The 21442-nt window shown below is 45.8% G+C and overlaps 1 protein-coding gene across 9 annotated transcripts in view; it reads left to right on the top strand.

Moving 5' to 3' along the window:
• DGKG (diacylglycerol kinase gamma) overlaps nt 1–21442 on the top strand; it is a 213869-nt gene that overhangs the window by 73220 nt on the left and 119207 nt on the right. For 6 of the 9 annotated variants that reach the window (XM_055382079.2, XM_004038160.5, XM_055382076.2 and 3 more), the window contains 7 exons: nt 3676–3725; nt 7705–7779; nt 8476–8598; nt 12809–12926; nt 16110–16198; nt 19535–19651; nt 20683–20775. In XM_055382079.2, the coding sequence (XP_055238054.2) occupies nt 3676–3725; nt 7705–7779; nt 8476–8598; nt 12809–12926; nt 16110–16198; nt 19535–19651; nt 20683–20775 (665 nt within the window). The remainder of the gene's footprint in view (nt 1–3675; nt 3726–7704; nt 7780–8475; nt 8599–12808; nt 12927–16109; nt 16199–19534; nt 19652–20682; nt 20776–21442) is intronic. The other 3 variants (XM_055382082.2, XM_004038159.5, XM_055382077.2) reach the window with 1 other exon arrangement.

Genomic DNA, 21442 nt, shown 5'->3' with positions numbered 1-21442 from the left:
AAGCCTTTACTCAGAAAACTGCTACCTCCTCTTAACAGACTTTTTAAAGAAAGATATTCAACATCTGTCCTCCTTCCCCTATTCCGTGCCCAGGCAACTCTTTAACTATGAGGAAATATTCTTTTCTTGAGATCTCATCAACCTCTGTCTTGATAAGGCTTTGTCCATTTCTCTACCTATGCCCCCCCTACCCCAAGATTCTTGGCCTCTAGAGAACGAGGGGACCAGTTAATTAAAGGAGTTGAGCTCAGTTTCGTGGTGCTACTAAAGTAGGTTTTAAAAACATGTCTTCAGGAGGAGAGTAAGAGCTGGGGGCAGAAAGTTCACAGTGGCTGAAACAGCCTGCAGTCTTGTAGATGATTCAGTCCAGTGATGGTTTCCCTGGCTTCTGTGAGCCTACAGACATACTTCTAAAAAAATAGGAGATGACAGGACCTTGTTAAAAAATCTGTATTGTCTTTGCTTCTCTTGGGAACTTAAGTAGACAGTAAGGGGAAAAAAATGTACATGTTACAGCCAAAGTCAAAATTCCAGTTAATAATAAGACTAGTCAACAAAACTTAAACATAAGCAAGGGAAGTCTGCCAAAGGTTAACTCTTGCCAAAAATAAAGTGAAACAGTTTGCTCATTAGCTGAGCTTAAAATCTCTCCCATAGGTTTGAAGTGTTAACAATTGCAAGTCTTAAGTGCTAATTTGGTGGCAAATGTTGCAGATTTCTGTTTTCTTCTAGCTAATGTTAAAAGTGAAACATCAAATTATTTCCAGCATTTAGCTGGATTTTGAGTTTCAGGCATTGTATTTGTTAGTGACTACCAAAGAGAAGGTGACAGATTTTTTTATATTAATGACTCTCCAACTGAGTCTTATAATGACCATGCAAAGAAATGTTAAAACTTTTTATTAGAGAAAATTTCAAAGATAAAAGTAGAGAGTACAGTGAACATCCGTGGCCCCATCATCCAGTTTCAACAATTATCAACTCATGGTCAATCTTGTTGTGTTTATACCTCCCACCATTCCCTCTGCCTCAGAGTATCTTGAAGCAAATTCCAGGCATCATATAATCTGTAAATATTTCAGTATGTACCTCTAAAATTGCAGACTCTTCTTCTTAAATATAACCTCAATACCATCATTACAGCTAAAGAAAATGATTCCTTTTGCTATTATCAAATAGTCAGTATTCACATTTTTCCAATTATCTTAGATATGTTTAATTGTTTGTTTGAATCAGGATCCGAGTAAAATTCATACATCACCACTGGTTATTATGTCTCTTTACCCTCTTTTAATCTTTTGGATCCCTCTCCATCTTTTCTAATTTTTTCCTTTATTTATTTATTTATTTTGAGATAGAGTTTTGCTCTTGTTGCCCAAGCTAGAGTGCAGTGGCGTGATCTCTGCTCACTGCAACCTCCACCTCCCAGGTTCAAGTGATTCTCCTGCCTCAGTCTCCCGAGTAGCTGGGATTACAGGTGCCCGCTGCTACGCCCAGCTAATTTTTGTATTTTTGGTAGATACGGAGTCTCACCATGTTGGCCAGGCTGGTCTCGAACTTCTGACCTCAGGTGATCCGCCCGCCTTGGCCTCCCAAATTGCTGGGATTACAGGTGTGAGCCATGGCGCCCGGCCTGCAATTTTTTGTTACAGAAACTTGGTCATATAGAGTTTTCATTTTGGTTTGCTTTTTATTAAACCATATCAATTTATATCCTTCCTTAACTTTAAGGACTGAAAACAGATTAAACTTTTCTTTTTAAAAACCAAACATGTATTTTTTGGAAATAATAGCCTGAAATCCCACACCTATTGCCAATGCAATAATAACAACTATCATCGATAAACACCTTCTATTTGCTAAGTACTTTGAATGCATTCTCATTTTAACCTCATTGTAACCTAGAAGGAAGGCACAAGAAGGTTAAAAGACTTGCCCAACGTTACACTGCTAAAATAAGGATGCTTACTCAGGCCTTTCTAGTTCTATTGTTCATGCACAATAGGACCAGAGAGAGGTCAGTGTTGGAGAGTCGCCTAGGCCCAGAGTCCTGGAATAATGCTAGCAGAAAAGGTCTGTCCTCTATGTCATTCAACCATCTGCTGGGTGAGTCAGCAGTATACAATGCATGCCTCTGACTGGGACCTTCTGAGGAATCACAAAGAATCGAAAGCCCATGACCCTACCTTTAAAGGACTTTGACTTTGACCAGCGATGCACCCCTGAAAAAAACACAAGGTGCAGAGACATTAAAACATCTAGGAGGAAATGATGACACAAGGACAACTTAGCAGAAATAAGGGGACCAGGCTGGTACGTGCCCCAAGGGGTTGCACCGCATCAGTCAATGGGTGCTCCGCAGAGAAAGCAGGCATGATGAAGGGTTTTAAACAATAGCAGGAAAGGCCAGGGAGCGCAGAGGCTCACGCCTGTAATCCCAGCACTTTGGCAGGCCGAGGCGGGTGGATCATCTGAGGTCGGGAGTTTGAGACCAGCCTGACCAAGATGGAGAAACCCCGTCTCTACTAAAAATAAAAAATTAGCCGGGTGTGGTGGCGCATGCCTGTAATCCCAGCGACTCAGGAGGGTGAGGCAGAAGAATCGCTTGAACCCGGGAGGCAGAGGTTGCAATGAGCCAAGATGGCGCCATTGCATTCCAGCCTGGGCGACAAGAGTGAAACTCTGTCTCAAAAAAAAAAAAAAAAAAAAAAAAAAAAGAATAGCAGGAAAATGAAGAAATGCTTATCTCTGCTTCCTGCCATGCTGACTTATGAGACCACAGACAGGATCTTTGCCTTTTGGTTGAGTAAAACATAGGTTTCCAGGTCCCATAAGTAAATATGTAGTCCCTTGTCCAGATTTTTCTCCCAGATCTTCCTTATCCTACATCACTTCCCTGCAGTTAGAATGTGATTGAAGATGTTTCTGAATAGCGTATTTCCGAATACCTTTAGAAAAAGGAAAAGATGGCTTCCGTAATAACTACCCCATAGCGTTATTGAGAATTAAGCAATAATGAGAAAGTCTATAGGACAGTACCTTTTATATGTTAAATGCCATATATAAATGTTCATTTGAAAAGGAAAATAAAAATTAGTAACATCTGTTGAGTGCTTTCTATGTTCTAAGCCCAGTTGATTTGGCCTATCAGTTATACATTAATCTTCATAATAATCCTAGGAGAAACCAACTATTATTCTCTCCACTTTATAGATAAGGAAGCTGAGCTCAAAGAAGTTAAGTAACTTGTTGGGCACCCCCCAGAAGTGGCAGGGCAGTCCTAGGATTTAAATCTACCTAACTCTACACTTTCTATGCTCAATAGAAGAAAAATTCTGGTGCCTCTGCCCCATCCTCAGCTGGGCATTTGCTTTAGGTTGTGTTCTAGTGATGCTGAAATGTGTTCATGCTCCCCAGGGAATTACACTCATGACCTGGACTTCAGCAGCCACATAGGTATTGCTTAGACAGGTCCAGAAGCCAGGTGGTTCTCCTCCTTTGGCCCAGCCTCTCTGTAAGGAAGTCAGACTCTGTGCTCAGAGGGAGGGAGAGCTGGCTGCCATAACCTTCGTCACAGTGGTGACAGAACTAATGTAAAAACTTGGCAGCATCAAAACTTCAGCCATCCGCGCTTCTTAGAGGACACCTCAAGGCTTACCTCTGTGTTTCTTACAGTCATGTTTCGCCTCTATGATTCAGATGAGAACGGTCTCCTGGACCAAGCGGTAAGTTCTCACTCTAAATATCCCTCATGGACCTGAGAAAGGCTGGGGGAGCAGGGAGCAAGCAGAGGAAGAATCTGAAAATGTTCAGTTCCGTCTTTGTAGTAATAGCAATGTCTCGATGCAGGCTGAGGAAATCCGACTAGGACCTCTCCACCTGCTATTTCCAAAGGGCCGGCCTTGCAGAGCGTGAATGCCAGCTTACCTTTTCACTCTAGAAGCCTGGGATCATCAAATCTCAGGATGGAGGGATGCTTTAGCATGTCACCTAGTTTAACTTCCCATTCAGTTCACAAGCGCCTCCTGCAATTTCCTGCAGGAGTCCTGAGGCCAAGAGGAGAGGGCGGGGGAGGCAATAAGACCAAGGGAAAAGGGCATGAGGAAGGAGGCTGCTGGTTACTGTTGATGTGCAAGGAAGGAGGCTGCTGGTTACTGCTGATTTGAGAGGAAGGAGGCTGCTGGTCACTGCTGATGTGTGAGGAAGGAGGCTGCTGGTCACTGCTGATCTGCAAGGAAGGAGGCTGCTGGTCACTGCTGATGTGCTTTGCCGTCACTCTTGGCTGCTTCTCCTACTCCAGGGCACTAGCCTAGGAGTCTGGTTCTGTCTGCTCTAAGTACATGTTCCCATCCCGTTGCACCTGAGAAAGCCTGAGACTCACCCTCACCCCTTCAGGAACAGGCAAGGATCGATCAAGGCTCGTGGAGTAAAAGGAAGAATGGAAAGAGAAAAAGGCAAACAGAGTCAGACAGGCCCTGTTGTCCTGACTATCAATGTCAGAGATAGGGCTCATTAACAAGAAGGCCCTGAGGTTGAGATGCATGGGGCTGAGTCAGACCAGAGGAAGGAAGGAAGGGAAGAAGTCCACTAGACAAACTGAATCATCCCAATTCCCTCTAAACCCCAGGGTGCCTCTATGGGATCCCTCCAGTCACATTGCAATGCTGCGGGTTGGGTCATTTGAGGAAACATCCAGAGAATCACAGATTCTCAACCATGTGGTCAACACATATTTACTGAGTATCTGCATTATGTCAGGCACTCTTCTAAGCACTGAGGGTATGGCAGTGTAGCCAACTGACAAAGTTCCATGCCCTCACGAAGCTTTCATTCTAGTCCAAGCACAGATACTAAGCAGCATAGTAAAAACGTGTCAGGTAGGGATGGGTGCTAAGAAGAAAAATAAAGGAAAGGAAATGTTGGAAGAAGTTGAAGCTTTAGCAAGGGTCGCCAAGGAAGGCCTCTCTAGGAGGGGGCATCTGAACAGAGGCATGAAGAAGGTGAGGGAGTAATTCTAGGGGAAGAGCCTTCCAGGAGAAAGAACAGTGAGTGTGAGGGTCCTGAGGGTCCCTAGGATGTTAGAAGATTCATTCCGGGCCAGTGTGAGTGGAGCAGAATGAGTAAACAGATGAGATCACAGTGAGGAAGTAATAGGGGATGAGATCAGAGAAGTCATGGGATGGGGGTAGGAGAGTGGGGAGTTTGCAAATCTTATTAAACTTTATAGGTGATTAAAAGTGTTTATCTTTGGCCGGGTGAGTGACTCTTGCCTGTAATCCCAGCACTTTGGGAGGCGGGCAGATCACGAGGTCAGGAGTTCGAGCCCAGCCTGGCCAATATGGTGAAACCCCGTTTCTACTAAAAATACAAAAATTAGCCGGGCATGTTGGCACACACCTGCAGTCCCAGCTACTCAGGAGGCTGAGGCAGGAGAATTGCTTGAACCCTGGAGGTGGAGGTTGCAGTGAGCCAATATCGTGCCACTTATTCCAGCCTGGGCAACAGAGGGAGACTCCGTCTCAAAAAAAAAAAAAAAAAAAAAGTGTATCTTTTACTCCAGAGAAATGGAGAACCATTGACGATCTTGAGCAGAGGAGTGATGTGATTGACTTATGTTTTAACAGAATCACTGTACTCTGGGTGCAGTAGTTCAAGCCTATAATCCCAGTACTTTGGGAAGCTGAGGTGGGCGGATCACCAGAGGTCAGGAGTTTGAGACCAGCCTAGCCAACATGGCAAAACCCCGTCTCTACTAAAAATACAAAAGAAATTATCTGGGTGTGGTGGCGGGCGCCTGTAGTCCCAGCTACTCGGGAGGCTGAGATGGGAGAATCACTTGAACCCAGGGGGTGGAGGTTGCCATGAGCCAAGATGGCGCCACTGCACTCCAGCCTGGGTGACAGAAGGAATGCAAGCAGGGATACTGGTTAGGAGGCCATTGAAATAATCAAGGCATGAAATGGTGTAGACTTGTACAGGGTAGAATCATTGCAGGTAGTAAGAAATTGTTAAATTCCAGATACGTTTTAAAGGTAATATTGGAAGACTGAAGCAAATCTCAAAAGAGTTATCTGATTCAACCTTTCACCTGGAATCCCTGGCATATGGACTCCTACCTTAAGACAGCCATTCCACTGCTGGGGGTGACTGCTGGAGAGGGCTTCCTTCTCGAACACAGGCACTCCTCTTTGTGGTGGGGAATCGTTTTCAACTCAAAACCTGCTTCTGCTCCCCTTCTCCCCCAATCCAACAGGGAGGCCAAAATAAGCCAGTCCTCAACTCCTCCCTTCCCTGCATCCCTCTGCTTCCTTCTGTCCCCCATACCTGGCCAGGACAAATGGAATACCTATCCCATACAATAGGCCTTCGAGTATTTGAAGGTGCTATCACATCTCCCCTAAAATCTTCTCCAAGCTAAAATTTCTCTATTCCTACACTGGTTCTCATAAGGCAGGCTTAAATATCCACTTTGGACAAGCTCTGGTTTGTAAATGCCATTCCTGAAATGTGGCACAGAACAGAATCCGTCCCCTATGACTCTTTAAGCATCCAAATGTGGCCTGACCAGGAAGACCTCAGAGGAACTTTTTCTTTTTTAAATCTGCCAACTCTGCTTCTATTTACATAGCCCAAGACTGAGTCCAATTCTTGGTTCCTGAAATACGTTTTCTCTTTAAATCTTGGACCCAACCAGAGATTCACAAGCTCTTTTCTTTTGGAACTTCTGCCAAAACCTTTCCCCACCTTTGTGCCCACTTTCTTACCCTCATCTACTGGCCTATCCTGTAGTTTTGCAATGGATTGTTTTTTAACTTAAATAAAATACAATTTTTTAAAATCCCTGCTGGGTTTTAGCTTGCTATTTGGACCCGGCATTCTATCTGGCAGAGGTAACACTTTTGAACCTTGCTTCAGTCTACCACTATGTCCTCCCAAAGCAATCTTACTGTGAACATCTTAGCTGGTGCCTAAATGGTGCTAACTTTGACACCAAATGCCTCTTCAGTCTGGTGTGTTTCAGCGGGGCTCTCAGAACACTGACTTATTGGCAGCCAACAATTCTGTGAGGTTTTAGATGGAGCCTGGCCTCAGTACCAAAAGGCTCAGTCATCAAGTAAACATATTCCTTATGAGTTTCCTGTTCACGGACTCCTGGGGGCTGGGCTAAGGGCTGGACCATGGTAAAAAGGAAACAGAGGAGATAACAAAAGGAATCAAAATCATGGTACCTGAGCTAAGACACACACAGTAACCCTCCATGCAAGAGAAACTGGCCTCGAGTTGAGAGATGGATCCCAAGTTGCTACAGCTGTGGGGATGAGTGATAAGAAGTGACAGGAGAAACCTGCCTTGGTTTGTAAGTATTTGTGGAAGCTATAATCACAAAGAGGGATAAAAATAGGAGTGCTTTCTATGCTTTCCAAGTTAAGACACAGAATAAGGGAAGGAAGGTGGGTCCAGGAGGAAGTCAGTGTTTATGAGCTTTTTGCATACCTCCAGCTTACGCATGCTCTGTGCTTCTCGTGAGCTTTGTGGTCGAGACAGAAATAAACTGAGCTCCTCACAAAATGGCAGTTACTGCACCAGCTTCTTCTCTTGACCTGCCCTGTCCCTCTTCCCACTGGGCTTAATTTTGAGTTCGGCTCTTAATGACACATCTTTGGTTGTCTCCTTTTGATATTTCCTCCCTTTGCTATTTTCTAGGAGATGGATTGCATTGTCAACCAAATGCTGCATATTGCCCAGTACCTGGAGTGGGATCCCACAGAGCTGAGGCCTGTGAGTTTCTATAAGGATGGGGTGGCTTTGGAGTGAGCTTCTAAGATGGGAGGGGGACACACTCAAGACATGAATGAGTGTTTACCCTGCAGGTACTCCCAGACTCATCTTCTTATAGGCAGCTTCTTTGGAGTCCTGCACTTTACCTCCTACCTCTCTGATAGGAAAAATGTAGGCAGCAGGAAAACATGCAGACATAACTGAAATAACCATGCTAATCTTTTCACCAGAACTAAAATGTTATAGCAGAAATTCATCAGTCAAAGAATTTAGAGAGAACTGTAGAGATTTCTATTAGAAAGAATTGTAGAGATTTTCCTCCATCACCAGATAATATGAATTATAAGAATAATTACATTTGGGGGCTCCTATGTGTCAGGTATTTTGTTATTCACTTTACATTCATTTTCTCTAATCCCTGCCACAGTGCCACAAACACAACAATATTATTTCCATTTTTACAGATAAGCAAACCAGAGCCCACAGAGTCAGGGTGACTGGCCCAAGGCCCAAGGGCAGAGCCAGACCTGGAAGCCTGGCCTCCTCACTCCCAGTCTGCTCTATTCACACTTAACAGGAGGGGAAAGGGGTAAAACACAAACCAGATAATGCAAGATGAACAAGACAGCAGAGGCAGAAGGCAGGTAGACATGTCGATGATGAAAATGGACAATGATTGCTCTTTGGATTCCACAGATATTGAAGGAGATGCTGCAAGGGATGGACTACGACCGGGACGGCTTTGTGTCTCTACAGGAATGGGTCCACGGAGGGATGACCACCATCCCATTGCTGGTCCTCCTGGGGATGGATGACTCTGTAAGTCAACAAGCTGGAGTTCAGAGATCTCTTGCCATTCAGGAACATTGGGCTTCATGTTAATATCAACGTATCACTTTGGCTTCTGCTCCAGACTGCCCAACAGACGTGCCATGACCAGCCCCAAAGTCCTCTCTATTCACATTATTTTGTATCCATTAGTGCCTGAAGTATACTCATTTGACAGACATTTACTACATTATTACTACTTTAAAAATACTGTTCTGCGTGCTGTGAGGGAATACAGACACATTATCTGCCTGCAAGAACCTTATACTCAACCAGGCAAAGGGCCACAAACTTCAAAGAAGAATTCTGTCTTTTCAACAAATTAGGTTTAAAAATGCTAAGAGAATTGGGGAAGGAAGGGTGAGAGGAAAGAATGAAGGGAGAGAGGAAAAAATACTGATCTGTTGTGGGGGTGGCTTCCATTAGTGGTATCTTATTTAATAATCAAAACAACCAGATAAGGTAAATATTTTTATCCCAATTTATACAGATGGAAAACTGAGGTTCTGACCCTAAGGAGCAAAAGGAGGAGTGAGGATTTGTCTCTGACACCAAAGATGTTGCACTTTGTAATATCCCACACATGAGAGTTAGGCCAGTGGGAAGAAACCTTGGAAGGTGTTGACTTGTCCCTGAAGAATGCATGAGATTTTGATGTCCCATTCTTGAGAATAAAGAGCAGGTGGCCTTAAAGACCTAGAGAGAGTTTATGGCTTGGAGAACAGCTTGATTAAAAACACAAATGAAAGAAAGTTCTGGGTGTGTTAGGCAAGTCTCCCATTTGATCAGAGTAGGGCATATGTGTAAAGGCTTAATGTGAAACTGATTGTTATATATACCTTCATCTGACCCAGTTACTGTATTCTCTACCTATTTACCAAGTGAACTCACTTCCATACATGAGGTAGGGAAGACTAAAACTAGTAGAAGCACAAATGGTGACATTAAGTGTTTACTAGTCACACCAGTTGTGTGACAACACTACTTTGAGATTACAGATCTCAAAGATTATACCTCTTTGAGACTATTCCATAGAGAGGAACAGGGCAGCAAGTGCAGCTGGGTGAGCCTCTAGCTGACCAAGTTGCCTATAATATCTTCATTTCATAGCTCTGCAATTCAGGACTAAAGCTGAGCCCCCATTTCTGAAACTCAAGAACTATGAATCTTGCAATCATTTCATAGCATGTCCAGTGCTTTCCAAGTGCTAAGGAGAAATCAAGGAACCAGGATCTACATGACCCCCTTCTTATTCCTTAGAACCCTAGAAAGTCAAGCTGGAAAAGATCTTTGTGGTCCCTGGTTGATCCCCTTTGTTTTACAAACTGAGACCCAGAGAAATGAAGGAACTTGCCCAAGGACATCCACCGAACTAGCGTCAGAGATCATCCCCCTTACTCACTCACATCACGCCTCTCACCCAATGATCCCTTGCCAAGAAGATTTATGTACAAGAACCCATGTGATCCAGGAACTGGAAGGGCTCAGATAAGTTAGATATGCTTTCTGCTGACTTTACTCACTTAAGATTATACTCAAGACAAAATGGAAGTTCTGCTCGGGTGCTGTTCCAAAACACCATTTTTTTTTTCTCATTTAGGGAATAAAGATGGGACATTTTAGTTACAGGGAATCAATTTCCATTTTCTGTTCTACTTTGGACTTGCTGAGGTTCAAAATACCACCAACTCTTTGCATGGAAAAGACCCACTGTCTTGTGGCAGGAGGAAGGAGAGCCCATCTACTTCCTCAGCATTCTCCCAAGTGTCTCCCCTAAATGCCAGATCAGCCTTGTAGAAAACTCTCATTTGTATTAGGAAAGTGGCCAATGCAAGTTTAGTTTTATTAATCAAGAGTTTTATGCACTTATTTTTAAATATGTACTTTAAAAGTTTTTAACACTTACTATTTGGGGTTTTAGAGAAAGCCCCCATCAATGTCTTAAAAGTCCATTGCTTCTTGGGCTTTTTCAAAACCCACATACAACCACTGAAAAGTCTGGGGAATCACTGAATGGGATATTTGCAAAACAGACTCTCTCCCAGGAAAATCGTAGCAGTAGCAAAAAACCTGGTGAGCACGAGGAAGGCTACGCCCACGTTCTGCAGCCACCATCATGTGGAAAGGAAAGAGCCACATGATGGTGCTATAACCCAAGCAGAAACATTACTTTATCCCAAGTCACGGTCCATGCACTTCTTATATCCATAAAAATAGTAGCTGAGAAAGGGGGATGAGCTAACTGACTTAGCTACTAGAGGTGTTTTCAGATACATTGACAATCCTTTGGGCTCCATGAAGAAGTCTGCTGAAGAGTACTATCATTTTCCTTCTACCCATACAGGAAAACCCCGGCTTGTGAGGTAGAGGAGCGGGATGGAAAGAGCATGGGCTCTGGCCAGCAAAAGACCCAAGTCTGACTACTTATTCAGTCCCTCATTATCTGTGTGGGCTTGGGCTAGTTACAGAACTTCTCCAAATCGCTGTTTCTCATTTCTAGAATGGGAACAAATCTACCTCTTTCCACGTCAACAAACACTTTTTAGTTTATTTTGTGATTCCCAGCATCTGGAATGGAATAAGAACTTAATTAAAGTTTGAATTTACAATATGTCAGGCATTGAACTAGAAGCTTTACTTACATGATGTCATTTAATTCTTACAAAAAGCCCTTGAGGTAGATGTTGGTCAAATGAATAAATGAATGAATCAGTCTTTTGATGAATCATTATCAGTTTGTGAATGCATTTACTAAAGTGGAGACCATTAGATAAGAGGGTTTTAATTCTATAAAACTTATGTCCTGGAAGAAGCAGGGTTTGAGGTAATGAGAAGAAAATAGCTTCTCTGGCCCAGTGGAGGAAGCCAGCATTTGGAAAAGAATGTGAGCTCCTCTGGAGATCATAACAGAAGCCTGGGCACAGGCTGAGGTCTGGTTGCAGTGACCAGCCCAAATGCATACGCACCCCAGAAGTAAGAATTACATTTGAGTCCCGCACATTGGACACTACGTCCATGACCATCGATCCTCATCACCTTACCGTAGCTTTTACTGATCATGAAACCAGCCCAAGAGTGTTACTCTTGTAATGGAGCCTATGAGAAAGGTTCAGGGATAGCACATGCAGGAGGGACATTCCTCAAGCTGTGCTGTGTTCCCCTGGGATGGGATGTGGGAGATGTGGGTGTGACTGTGTGAGGCTTGGTGTACCTAGTAGATGCAGATGATTTCACTTCTGAACAAAGTCAGGAGGAAATGGTCTAACCCTTTCTCTGTCTGTCTTTTCACTATTTTTTCTGTGTACCAAAAGTTGATAGGAGAAATACATTGTTTTTACTAAACTCTTTCATCTTGATCATCACACTAGTACATGCACACTGTAAAAAATTTGGAACACACAGCAGAAAGTAGAAATCAGAGAATACAATAAATCCATATTGCTGCCAGCTATAGCCAACCTCTGTTAACAGGTTAGTGAAATTACTTCCCATCAAAGATCTATTATATAAAACTGAAATCATAACATATCATCGAAATGGCATTCTGTTTTTTCACTTAGCATTGTATCATGAGCACATTCCCATGCCATTGGATAGTCTTATAAATATCTTTTTGATTGCCACCTAACGTTACATCAGACGGATGTACTACAGTTAGCCTTTTGGTAATTATGAGACCTTTAGGATATTTCCAGCTTTTCATTATTTTAAATAATGCTGGGTTAAGCATCTGGCAGGGCACAAAAAGGCTCATCTGCCTTTTAAAAATTATTTCTTTAGGATAAAGTCGAAAAGGAGATATTGGTAAGTCAAAGGTTGTAAACATTTAAAGGAGATAGAGAGATGATAGATAGATAGATAGATAGATAGATAGATAGATAGATAGATAGATAGATGATAGATCAGATTGTTGTTCAGTTTATGCTTCTGCCAGCCATGCGGGAGAGGGTTTATTTTATCCCACACACACATGCTTCCATTCAGATGTTTCTCGCTTTTAATATTTGCTAATTTTTAAAACACACACACAAAAATTTTGTTTTTATTTGTATTTAAAACAGTAAAAAATATCAATAACTCATCTTCTAAATATTAAAAAAGAGTCCTATTTAGGAAAAAGAAGAACATGCAAGAGGCAGCCCCTGGCTTCCTCCATCTCAGGGCAGCCAGCTTGGGGTCTCACCTCCTATTACCCCTGCAGGGCTCCAAGGGGGATGGGCGTCACTCCTGGACCATGAAGCACTTCAAGAAACCAACCTACTGCAACTTCTGCCATATCATGCTCATGGGCGTCCGCAAGCAAGGCCTGTGCTGCACTTGTGAGTAAATTTCCTTCAAACCTCTTTCCCCCAGGCACTATCTTGCTCTGCGCATGGTTGGTTGATCCATTGCAGAGAAAATGTTGGTATTTCTGCTTCCCAGCTTGAGGGACCACCCATATTGTCCCAACAGAAGGAATAAAGCGAGGCCTTCATGTCCTGTTTTTACCCTACCCAAGTCCAACGGACAGGTCTTGGACTATTTATTATTGGAGGCTTTTTATGAGCCACTGACCCCCTAGAAGAAATTATTAAAGTCCACAAATTATTTAAAATTTCTCATACTACTTTTAGTTGGGTTTTCTAGTCAATATTTATTCTGGGTATGTTCAGAGGAAACTTATTTTTTAAAAATTAATAAGCATTTGGGGCCAAGTACGGTGGCTCACACCTGAAATCCCAGCACTTTGGGAGGCAGAAGCAGGTGGATTGCTTGAGGCCAGTAGTTTAAGACCGGCCCTGCCAACATGGAGAAACCTTGTCCCTACTAAAAATACTAAGGTGCTGGAAAGGATGTGGAGAAATAGGAACACTTTTACACTGTTGGTGGGACTGTAAACTAGTTCAACCGTTGTGGAAGACAGTGTGGCGATTCCTCAAGGATCTAGAACTAGAAATACCATTTGACCCAGCCACCCCACTACTGGGTATATACCCAAAGGATTATAAATCATGCTGCTATAAAGACACATGCACACCTATGTTTATTGTGGCACTATTCACAACAGCAAAGACTTGGAACCAACCCAAATGTCCATCAATGATAGATTGGATTAAGAAAATGTGGCACATATATACCATAGAATACTATGCAGCCATAAAAAAGGATGGGTTCACGTCCTTTGTAGGGACATGGATGAAGCTGGAAACCATCATTCTGAGCAAACTGTTGCAAGATCATAAAACCAAACACCGCATGTTCTCACTCATAGGTGGGAATTGGACAATGAGAACACTTGGACACAGAGTGGGGAACATCACACACTGGGGCCTGTTGTGGGGTGGGGGGAGGGGGAGGGATAGCATTAGGAGATATACCTAATGTAAATGATGAGTTAATGGGTGTGGCACACCAACGTGGCACATGTATACATATGTAACAAACCTGCACATTGTGCACATGTACCCTAGAACTTAATGTATAATAAAAAATAAAAATAAAAAAATTAAAATACTAAAAAAAAATTAGCTGGGCATGGTGGCATGCGCCTGTAATCCCAGCTACTCAGGAGGCTGAGGTGGGAGGATCACTCGAGCCCAGGAGTCAGAGGTTGCGGTGAGCTGAGATTGCACCACTGCACTCCAGCTTGGATGACAGAGTGAAACCCTGTCTCAAAAACAAAAAACAAACAAACAAAAAAGCATTTTACGTTCTGTAAATGCAATAGGAATTAAAACTCTACAGTTGTTTCACTTTTTAATTCCTTTAGTAAAGTCAGAGTGGAAAGGTGGAAAAAACTACAAGTGGTAGAGGAAAAAGCAGAGAGGAAGACTGGAAAGGTAGACAGGAAAAAGAGATGGGGGAAAAGAGTGATAAGGAGTAGGAAAGAAGGGGACACAGGGAGCAGGAGGAGAAGGCAGAGGGGCTGCAGCAAGAAGGCATGGCAGGCACCAGAATATGTGGGTGCACAGAGCCCTGCCGCCCGCCCCATGATGTGGACAGCAACACTCAGCCTGAACCCACCAGACACCGGGGAGCTGCTGCTGCAGGGAGGCCCGCTGGCTGTGCTCCAGGCTGAAGTGCTTTATCCAACATGCACGTGTGAGTTAGGCAGCAAGTGACCTCAGCCATAGAAGTCGCCTTGGCAGAGCTGGGCCCACTGTCCACAAAGACCAAGCATCGACGGGCTAAAGAAGGGGTCCACCAGGCCTGGCGCGGTGATTCACGCCTGTAATCCCAGCACTTTGGGAGGCCAAGACGGGTGAATCACGAGATCAGGAGACCAAGATCATCTTGGCCAACATGGTGAAACCCCGTCCCTACTAAAAATACAAAAATTAGCTGGGCATGGTGGTGCATGCTTGTAATCCCAGCTACTCGGGAGGCTGAGGCAGGAAAATCACTTGAACCAGGGAGTCGGAGGTTGCAGTGAGCCGAGATTGCGTCACTGCACTCCAGCCTGGTGAGAGGGTGAGATTCTATCTCAAAAAAAAAAAAAAAAGGGTACAACAGTCTCCCCAGCGCCAGTTCAAACCCAGCTCTTACCCACATTTTATAGATCAGTCTCATTCCCATTAAGTTCTAGGCCCGTGGGCCTCTGCTGTTCACATAATGGTAGTAAAAACAACAGCAATAATGAGTGGAATAGCTACTCTGATCCAGACACATGATGCTTTACACAAACTATCTCATGTACTACTGCAACAATCCCTGCAAAGAGAAAGAGAAAGAGAGGCCATTTTCTTCCCTTTTTACAGAAAACCCTGAATTTCAGAGAGGTAAAACAATTTACCCAAGGTCATGTGGATTGTCACGGGGGCCTGCCTAGCCTTCAAAAGCCCTGGCCTTGGCCAGGTGCGGTGGCTTACGCCAGCACTTAGGGAGGCTGAGGCGGGTGGATCACCTGAGGTCAGGAGTTCGAGACCAGCCTGGCTAACATGGTGAAACCCCATTTCTACTAAAAATACAAAAAATTAGCGGGGCGTGGTGGTGCACGCCTGTAACGCCTGTAATCCCAGCTACTCGGGAGGCTGAGGCAGGAGTATCGCTTGAACCCGGGAGGCGGAGGTTGCAGTGAGCCGAGATCACACCATTGCACTCCAGCTTGGGCAACAAGAGCGAAACACCATCTCAAAACAAAAAAAGCCCTGGCCTTTCTATTCATTTTCCAATGTCCCGGGCATGCAATACAGTGGCACTGGCATAGCCAGGAGGATGATGCCGCACACTCCCCTTCAGCAAAAAGCACCTTTCTGGGGATGTGTTCCTGCTGTGTTCATTGCCTGCAGAGGAAGGCAGTGAAGCAGGTGGAGGTGCAGCCGCAGCAGATAAGCAGGTCTCTGTCCTCCAAGAACAATTAGAGACTGTTTTGAATTTCCGTTAGGCAAGACCAGCCCCATGTGTCCCCTGCCCCTCACCAGCCACCCAAAGGGAGGTAAAGACCTTGGCTAGGGTGGGAGGGCGGCTGGGCCTCTCCTACATGGCTATTCACAAGCAACTGCCTTGACTTTTTTTCTTTTCAGACTGTAAATACACTGTCCACGAACGCTGTGTTTCCAAAAACATTCCTGGTTGTGTCAAAACGTACTCAAAAGCCAAAAGGAGTGGTGAGGTTGGTGACATCTACTGCCTTGTTCTACTGCATGCCTCATCCAGGAAATATGTCCATCAACATGGATTCCTGGGCAGGAAGGGGCACTGGGAGCTTCATCCAGTCCCTTCTCTGCCTTGAGGACCACCTGTAAACCATCCAGTTCATCCATCCATCCATTCAGCACCTTCCTGGTACCCGCTATGTGCCAGGCTCCATGCTAGGGGGTACACAGGTTGTAAGAGATGCTCCCCAGGCTGCTCAAGAACTATGCTGTCTAGAAGGAGAGACGGGCATGTAAGCAAAGAACAGAATAGTGAGATGTGTGCTACAGTAACACAGCTGTGTGGAAGGTACAGTGGAAGCACGGGGCAAGTTGCACAAAGGAGCTGGCATTGCAGTTGTGTCTTGAACACAAATTGGGAGGACTTCATGAGGCATCGAGGAGGACCAGACTCTCCAGGCAGAGGAAGCCTCATGTGTAAAGGCATGAGACATGGCTTATTCCGGGATTCATACTTAGTTTGGCATAGCTGGGGCAGAGGATGCTTAAAGGGAAGTGGCAGGAGATGCACTCAGAAAGTGGTGAGATCTGGCCTGAAGCAGGTCTTATGAGGCCAGCTGAGTGAGAAAGGTGTTTTCTGTGCAGCCGGGGGCCACTGAAGAGCTTCAAGCACATAAAGATGTGATCGAGTTTGTGAATTAGGTTAATAGCTCTGAGTGTGATGTGGGAGAGAAATCAGGGGAGGGAAACTCTTCCAATACTTGAGGCAAAAGGCAGTACTGCGCTGAGGGCCCGACTGGGGTGGGATCCACACTCACTGCTCTAGGATGGTCCTGTGCTGAGGGTCCCCCAGGCCATGCTGGTTATTGGGTATTTTGACTGTCACACTGGCTAAAGGAGAGAAAATGAAGGGAGAGCTTGAGAGGTAATTTGGAAGTACCACCACTAGGACCAGGACATGGTGATGGGGATGCGGAGGATGAGAGAAGGGAAAAGGTAGGGAATGGCTCCCAGGTTTCTAACTCGGCCATTGGGTGATGCCATTCTCCAAGTCTGGAAATAGACTTACCTTAAAATTAGCAGGGGAAGGGCACTTTGCCTTCCTGAAAAGGGAAGATTACATGGAGGAGTGTGAGTCAGGAGACAGTTAGCCGTGAGAGTGGTACCCAGCCCTCCTGCAGGAGGACTCCTGGTAAAGAAAGGCACCTCCTAGAATTTGTGTGCATGCCCCATGGACACTGCATGGTCTCTCATCCACGCCTTCTGCACCACCCCATGCACACCCTGCTCCATGTCCATGCCTTTCACCGGGACACATGGTGTACCTGCTGGACGCAGGCCCTAAGCCTGCACTCTGGCCACCTGTCACACAGAGAACAGAGTGAGGCCAATGAGGGGCCGGCAGGGCACACTCACAAACTTCTCAGCCTGCAGGAGCAACCCAGTCTTTCACCATCTCCTCAGATCCCAAAGAGAATGGGTAAGGCGATGTGGTGTTGGGGAAACAGCCCTGGACTTGGGGTCAGAAGACCTGGCTAGGAAACCCTACTTGGCTGCTTACCAGCCTTGGAACCTAGGGCCAGTCACTTAACCTCTCTGAAACTTTCATTTTTTCCTCTGCAAAATGGAAATAATAATCTCAGAGCAAATTCAATTGTGGCCATGTAGATGATAGATTAATTAGCAAACCGAGTTCTTTACACCCTCAGAAGTGCAAGGCACAAGGTGATAAGCTACCAACCAAACGTGACACATCTTCCGAAGCAATAATTTTGCCAAAAACATTCTTAGGGGAGGCCTTAAGCAACTTAATTGCTAAGTAATTTAAAACATTTATTCTTGGACCAAGTGCAGTCACTCACACCTGTAATCCCAGAACTTTAGGAGGCTGACAAGGGCCAATAGCTTGAGCCCAGGAGTTTGAGACCAGCCGGGGCAACATGGTGAGATCCTGTCTTTACAAAAAGAAAATACAAAAATTAGCCTGGTGTGGTGGCATGTGCCTGTAGTCCCAGCTACTTGGGCGGCTGGGCTGGGAGGATCGCTTGAACCTGGAGGATTGAGGCTGCAGTGAGTTGTGATCACGCCACTGCACTCCAGTCTGGGCAACAGAGTGAGACTGTCTCAAAAAAACACACTTACTCTTATTTAATACAAACCTGGACAGAATCACGCAGATATTTCCTGGGTTTTTAATACCGTGCTTGTGGTTAGGCACTTCAGGGTATGTCCCCCACCTTCTCCCAGAGTCCATATCCACTTCCTTCTGTTATTTGGGGTACCATGGCGAAAATTTTTGAGTGAGAATTTTGGTGAGAATTCCAGGGGGAGAGAACTGAGGGTTCAGCCTCCCAGACAGTGGGGCTACTAGCCAGCTGCTCTTGCTTTAGCCACACTGACACACACATACAAAAACAATCCCACTATTCCCACCTGTTTCCAAGTGCCTAGCCTGCCCTGGTGGTCTTTCCTGGTCACGGAGCAGATACAACCAGCTCCCCAGGAAACAGGTGTGAAAAGCACCAATGGACCCTCACTAACTTCTTTGGACTTTTCTCTAACTTCCTTCTAGAGTGCTTTTTAGTCTCGGCTTCACGTTATAATCACCCAGAGTGCTTTAAAACATATTAATCATGTGCCCCACCCTCAAAGACTCTCATTTATTTGGTCTGGAGTGTCGGCTGGGCATTAGGACATCTAAAAGCTCCCCCAGGTGCTTCTAATGGGCAGCTACAGCTGAGGAAGGAGAAGGGCGTTACCCAATTGTGGGTACTCCCAAAGGGCCAGGACTGTACCAGGGAGGCCCTTCCAAACGTGCTATCTCATTGCATTGCCCCAGTAACCCCAGAGGTGGGACTTCTTATACCAATTCCCACAGGTCAGGGACCTGAGACTCAGAGAGGTCTAAGAACTGGCCAAAGGCCACCACTTCAAAGGGACTCCAGCCAGTTTTGTCTGTGGCCTACCCAAGCCCTCCAGAGTTCCTCTGCACCATGCTGCCTTCCAGAAGAGGGCGCATACAAACACATCACTCTGCAAGGCGTTCTGCAAGACAAACAGATGGACTGCCAGACAAGATGCTGCTCAGAGGCCTGCCTGCCAGGGCGATTGAGCTGTTCAAAATGTGGCAAAGCGAGCTTTTAATCTACTTTGATTCGCATAATGGCGGTTAGGCAGGGAGGAACCACATCGTGCCATTAGGCAAGCCACCCAACATCCAATAAGCATCCTCTAAATAGGAAACAGTCCCTCTGGCTCCCCCGCGTCCCCTCCCAGATCCTTCTCCTCCAGCCCAGGGCCCCGGGGACATGGTTCTGCCGTTTTCCCTGGCATCGTTCGCTTCCCTCCCGCAGGTGATGCAGCACGCATGGGTGGAAGGGAACTCCTCCGTCAAGTGTGACCGGTGCCACAAAAGTATCAAGTGCTACCAGAGTGTCACCGCGCAGCACTGCGTGTGGTGCCGGATGACGGTGGGTTGGCGCCCAGGGCGGCCCTGCTTCTTTTCAACGTTTTTTTGCCCAAGCTGCAGCCCAGGAGCAGTGAACATCCGGCCAGAGAGCAAGAGCAAAGCCAGGGGAGAGAGGCTAGGAGGACCCCACAGCACCTATTCAATGCCCTCAGCCTAACGATGCTCCAGTGAATTACCAAGCTGCCCAGAGAGAGGGCACCCCGGAACCAGGGGAGTGAGGACTGCTGAAGAAGAAGCTGGCCAGTCCACTGTCTGTGTGGCCTGGCAGCTGGGATCAGCAGGCCTGACTATGAACTTCTTTTACCTGGCTGTCACCTAGGGCCGGGGACACTGACAGAGTGGGAGAAAAATTGGACAACAGGAGCATCATAGGAGGGGGTGCCTGCCCTGAAGGCACATTCCTCAGAGCAGCCCCACTGCCTGGGCCAAAGGTTTGGACCTGCTGCCACCAGCCACAGCACATGCTAGAGTCCACAGCCCCACTAGACACCCAGAATGCCACTGGCAGCCACTGAGCTGGCCAACCTGCCTGTCAAAACTCACTGCCAGCTCTTGTCCTCCTCCCCAGGTATCAGCCTCAAAATGTAGGTTTCTCCAAACCAGACTACAGAACTCTCAAAATACAAAGGTTGAATCACAAGGTTTACTCTCAGCCATCCATGAGTTTGTTCATCAAGATCTCCCTCCTCCCAGAGTCTCAGGGCCTGGAGAGCACATATCTAAGGGGGCTCTGGAATCAACATGGGGTGCCACACTGAAGGGTCACAGGCCGGCTCATGACCGTGTCGCTTCAGTAGCCATGAGCTGCTCTTGGCCTCTTTGCTCAGCCCACGGCAGACTTTGCACCCTTAACCACACACACACACACACACACGTGCACACACACACACACGGCAATACTGTCAAAGCCAGCAGTGCATCAGGATTTGGGGGAGCACTAGACAGCTCACCTCTCCCCCAAACCTCTCCACCTTCATGTTTGATGTTTCTTTGCTCACTTTCACTCACTCTCTTTTTCATTTCTCCCCCCAGTTTCACCGCAAATGTGAATTATCAACGTTGTGTGACGGTGGGGAACTCAGAGACCACATCTTACTGCCCACCTCCATATGCCCCATCACCCGGGTAAGTGCTCCTGCCCCGGCGAGGGCTGTAGCTTCTCCGGGTTCTGGTTTCAGATGTAGGCAGCTTTCAGACATTCACATCCTTCCCAGGGCTTCCCTGACAACTCTTTGGGTTTGTGTTTTCTTTTCTTTCTTTTTTTACTGTTATTTTAGGTTAGAGAGTACATGGGAGGGTTTGTTACACAGGCAGACACGTCTTGCGGGAGTTTGTTGTGCAGATTATTTTATCACCTGGGTTTTTAGCCCAGTGCCCAGTTGTTAATCTTTTCTGCTCCTCTCTGTTGGGTTTGTGCTTTCAGTATGTGCTTGAAAGAGGTCAGCGCTGCACAGATCAGATTTTGAGAGAAAACTTCTCTGACTAAACTGTTTCCAATTGCTGGCCACCCCGAGTGCCCTGAAATGACCCAGCAAGGAAAGCACATTTGTTCTAAGCCTTTTGCAGGCAGAGCACAGCACAAGGAACCTCAGTCACCACCTATGCATGGCCAGGCTCCCAACCTCCCTCATCTCTATCAATCTCCCTGCCACATCCAAACTGTATCTCCCTCTACTTCCTGAGTTTCCACTTGGGTGTCTCAGCCTGATTTGGAAATGAAAGCAGCAAAATTAAGCTCCTTTACCCCCACCTGACACGTTGTCGCCTGTGTTGAAGACTCCTCTTTCAAACA

The sequence above is a fragment of the Gorilla gorilla genome, chromosome 2 (genome assembly GCF_029281585.2).
Source record: "Gorilla gorilla gorilla isolate KB3781 chromosome 2, NHGRI_mGorGor1-v2.1_pri, whole genome shotgun sequence".
Classification (NCBI taxonomy): Eukaryota; Metazoa; Chordata; class Mammalia; order Primates; family Hominidae; genus Gorilla; species Gorilla gorilla.
This window is presented reverse-complemented; position numbering and strand designations above follow the sequence as displayed.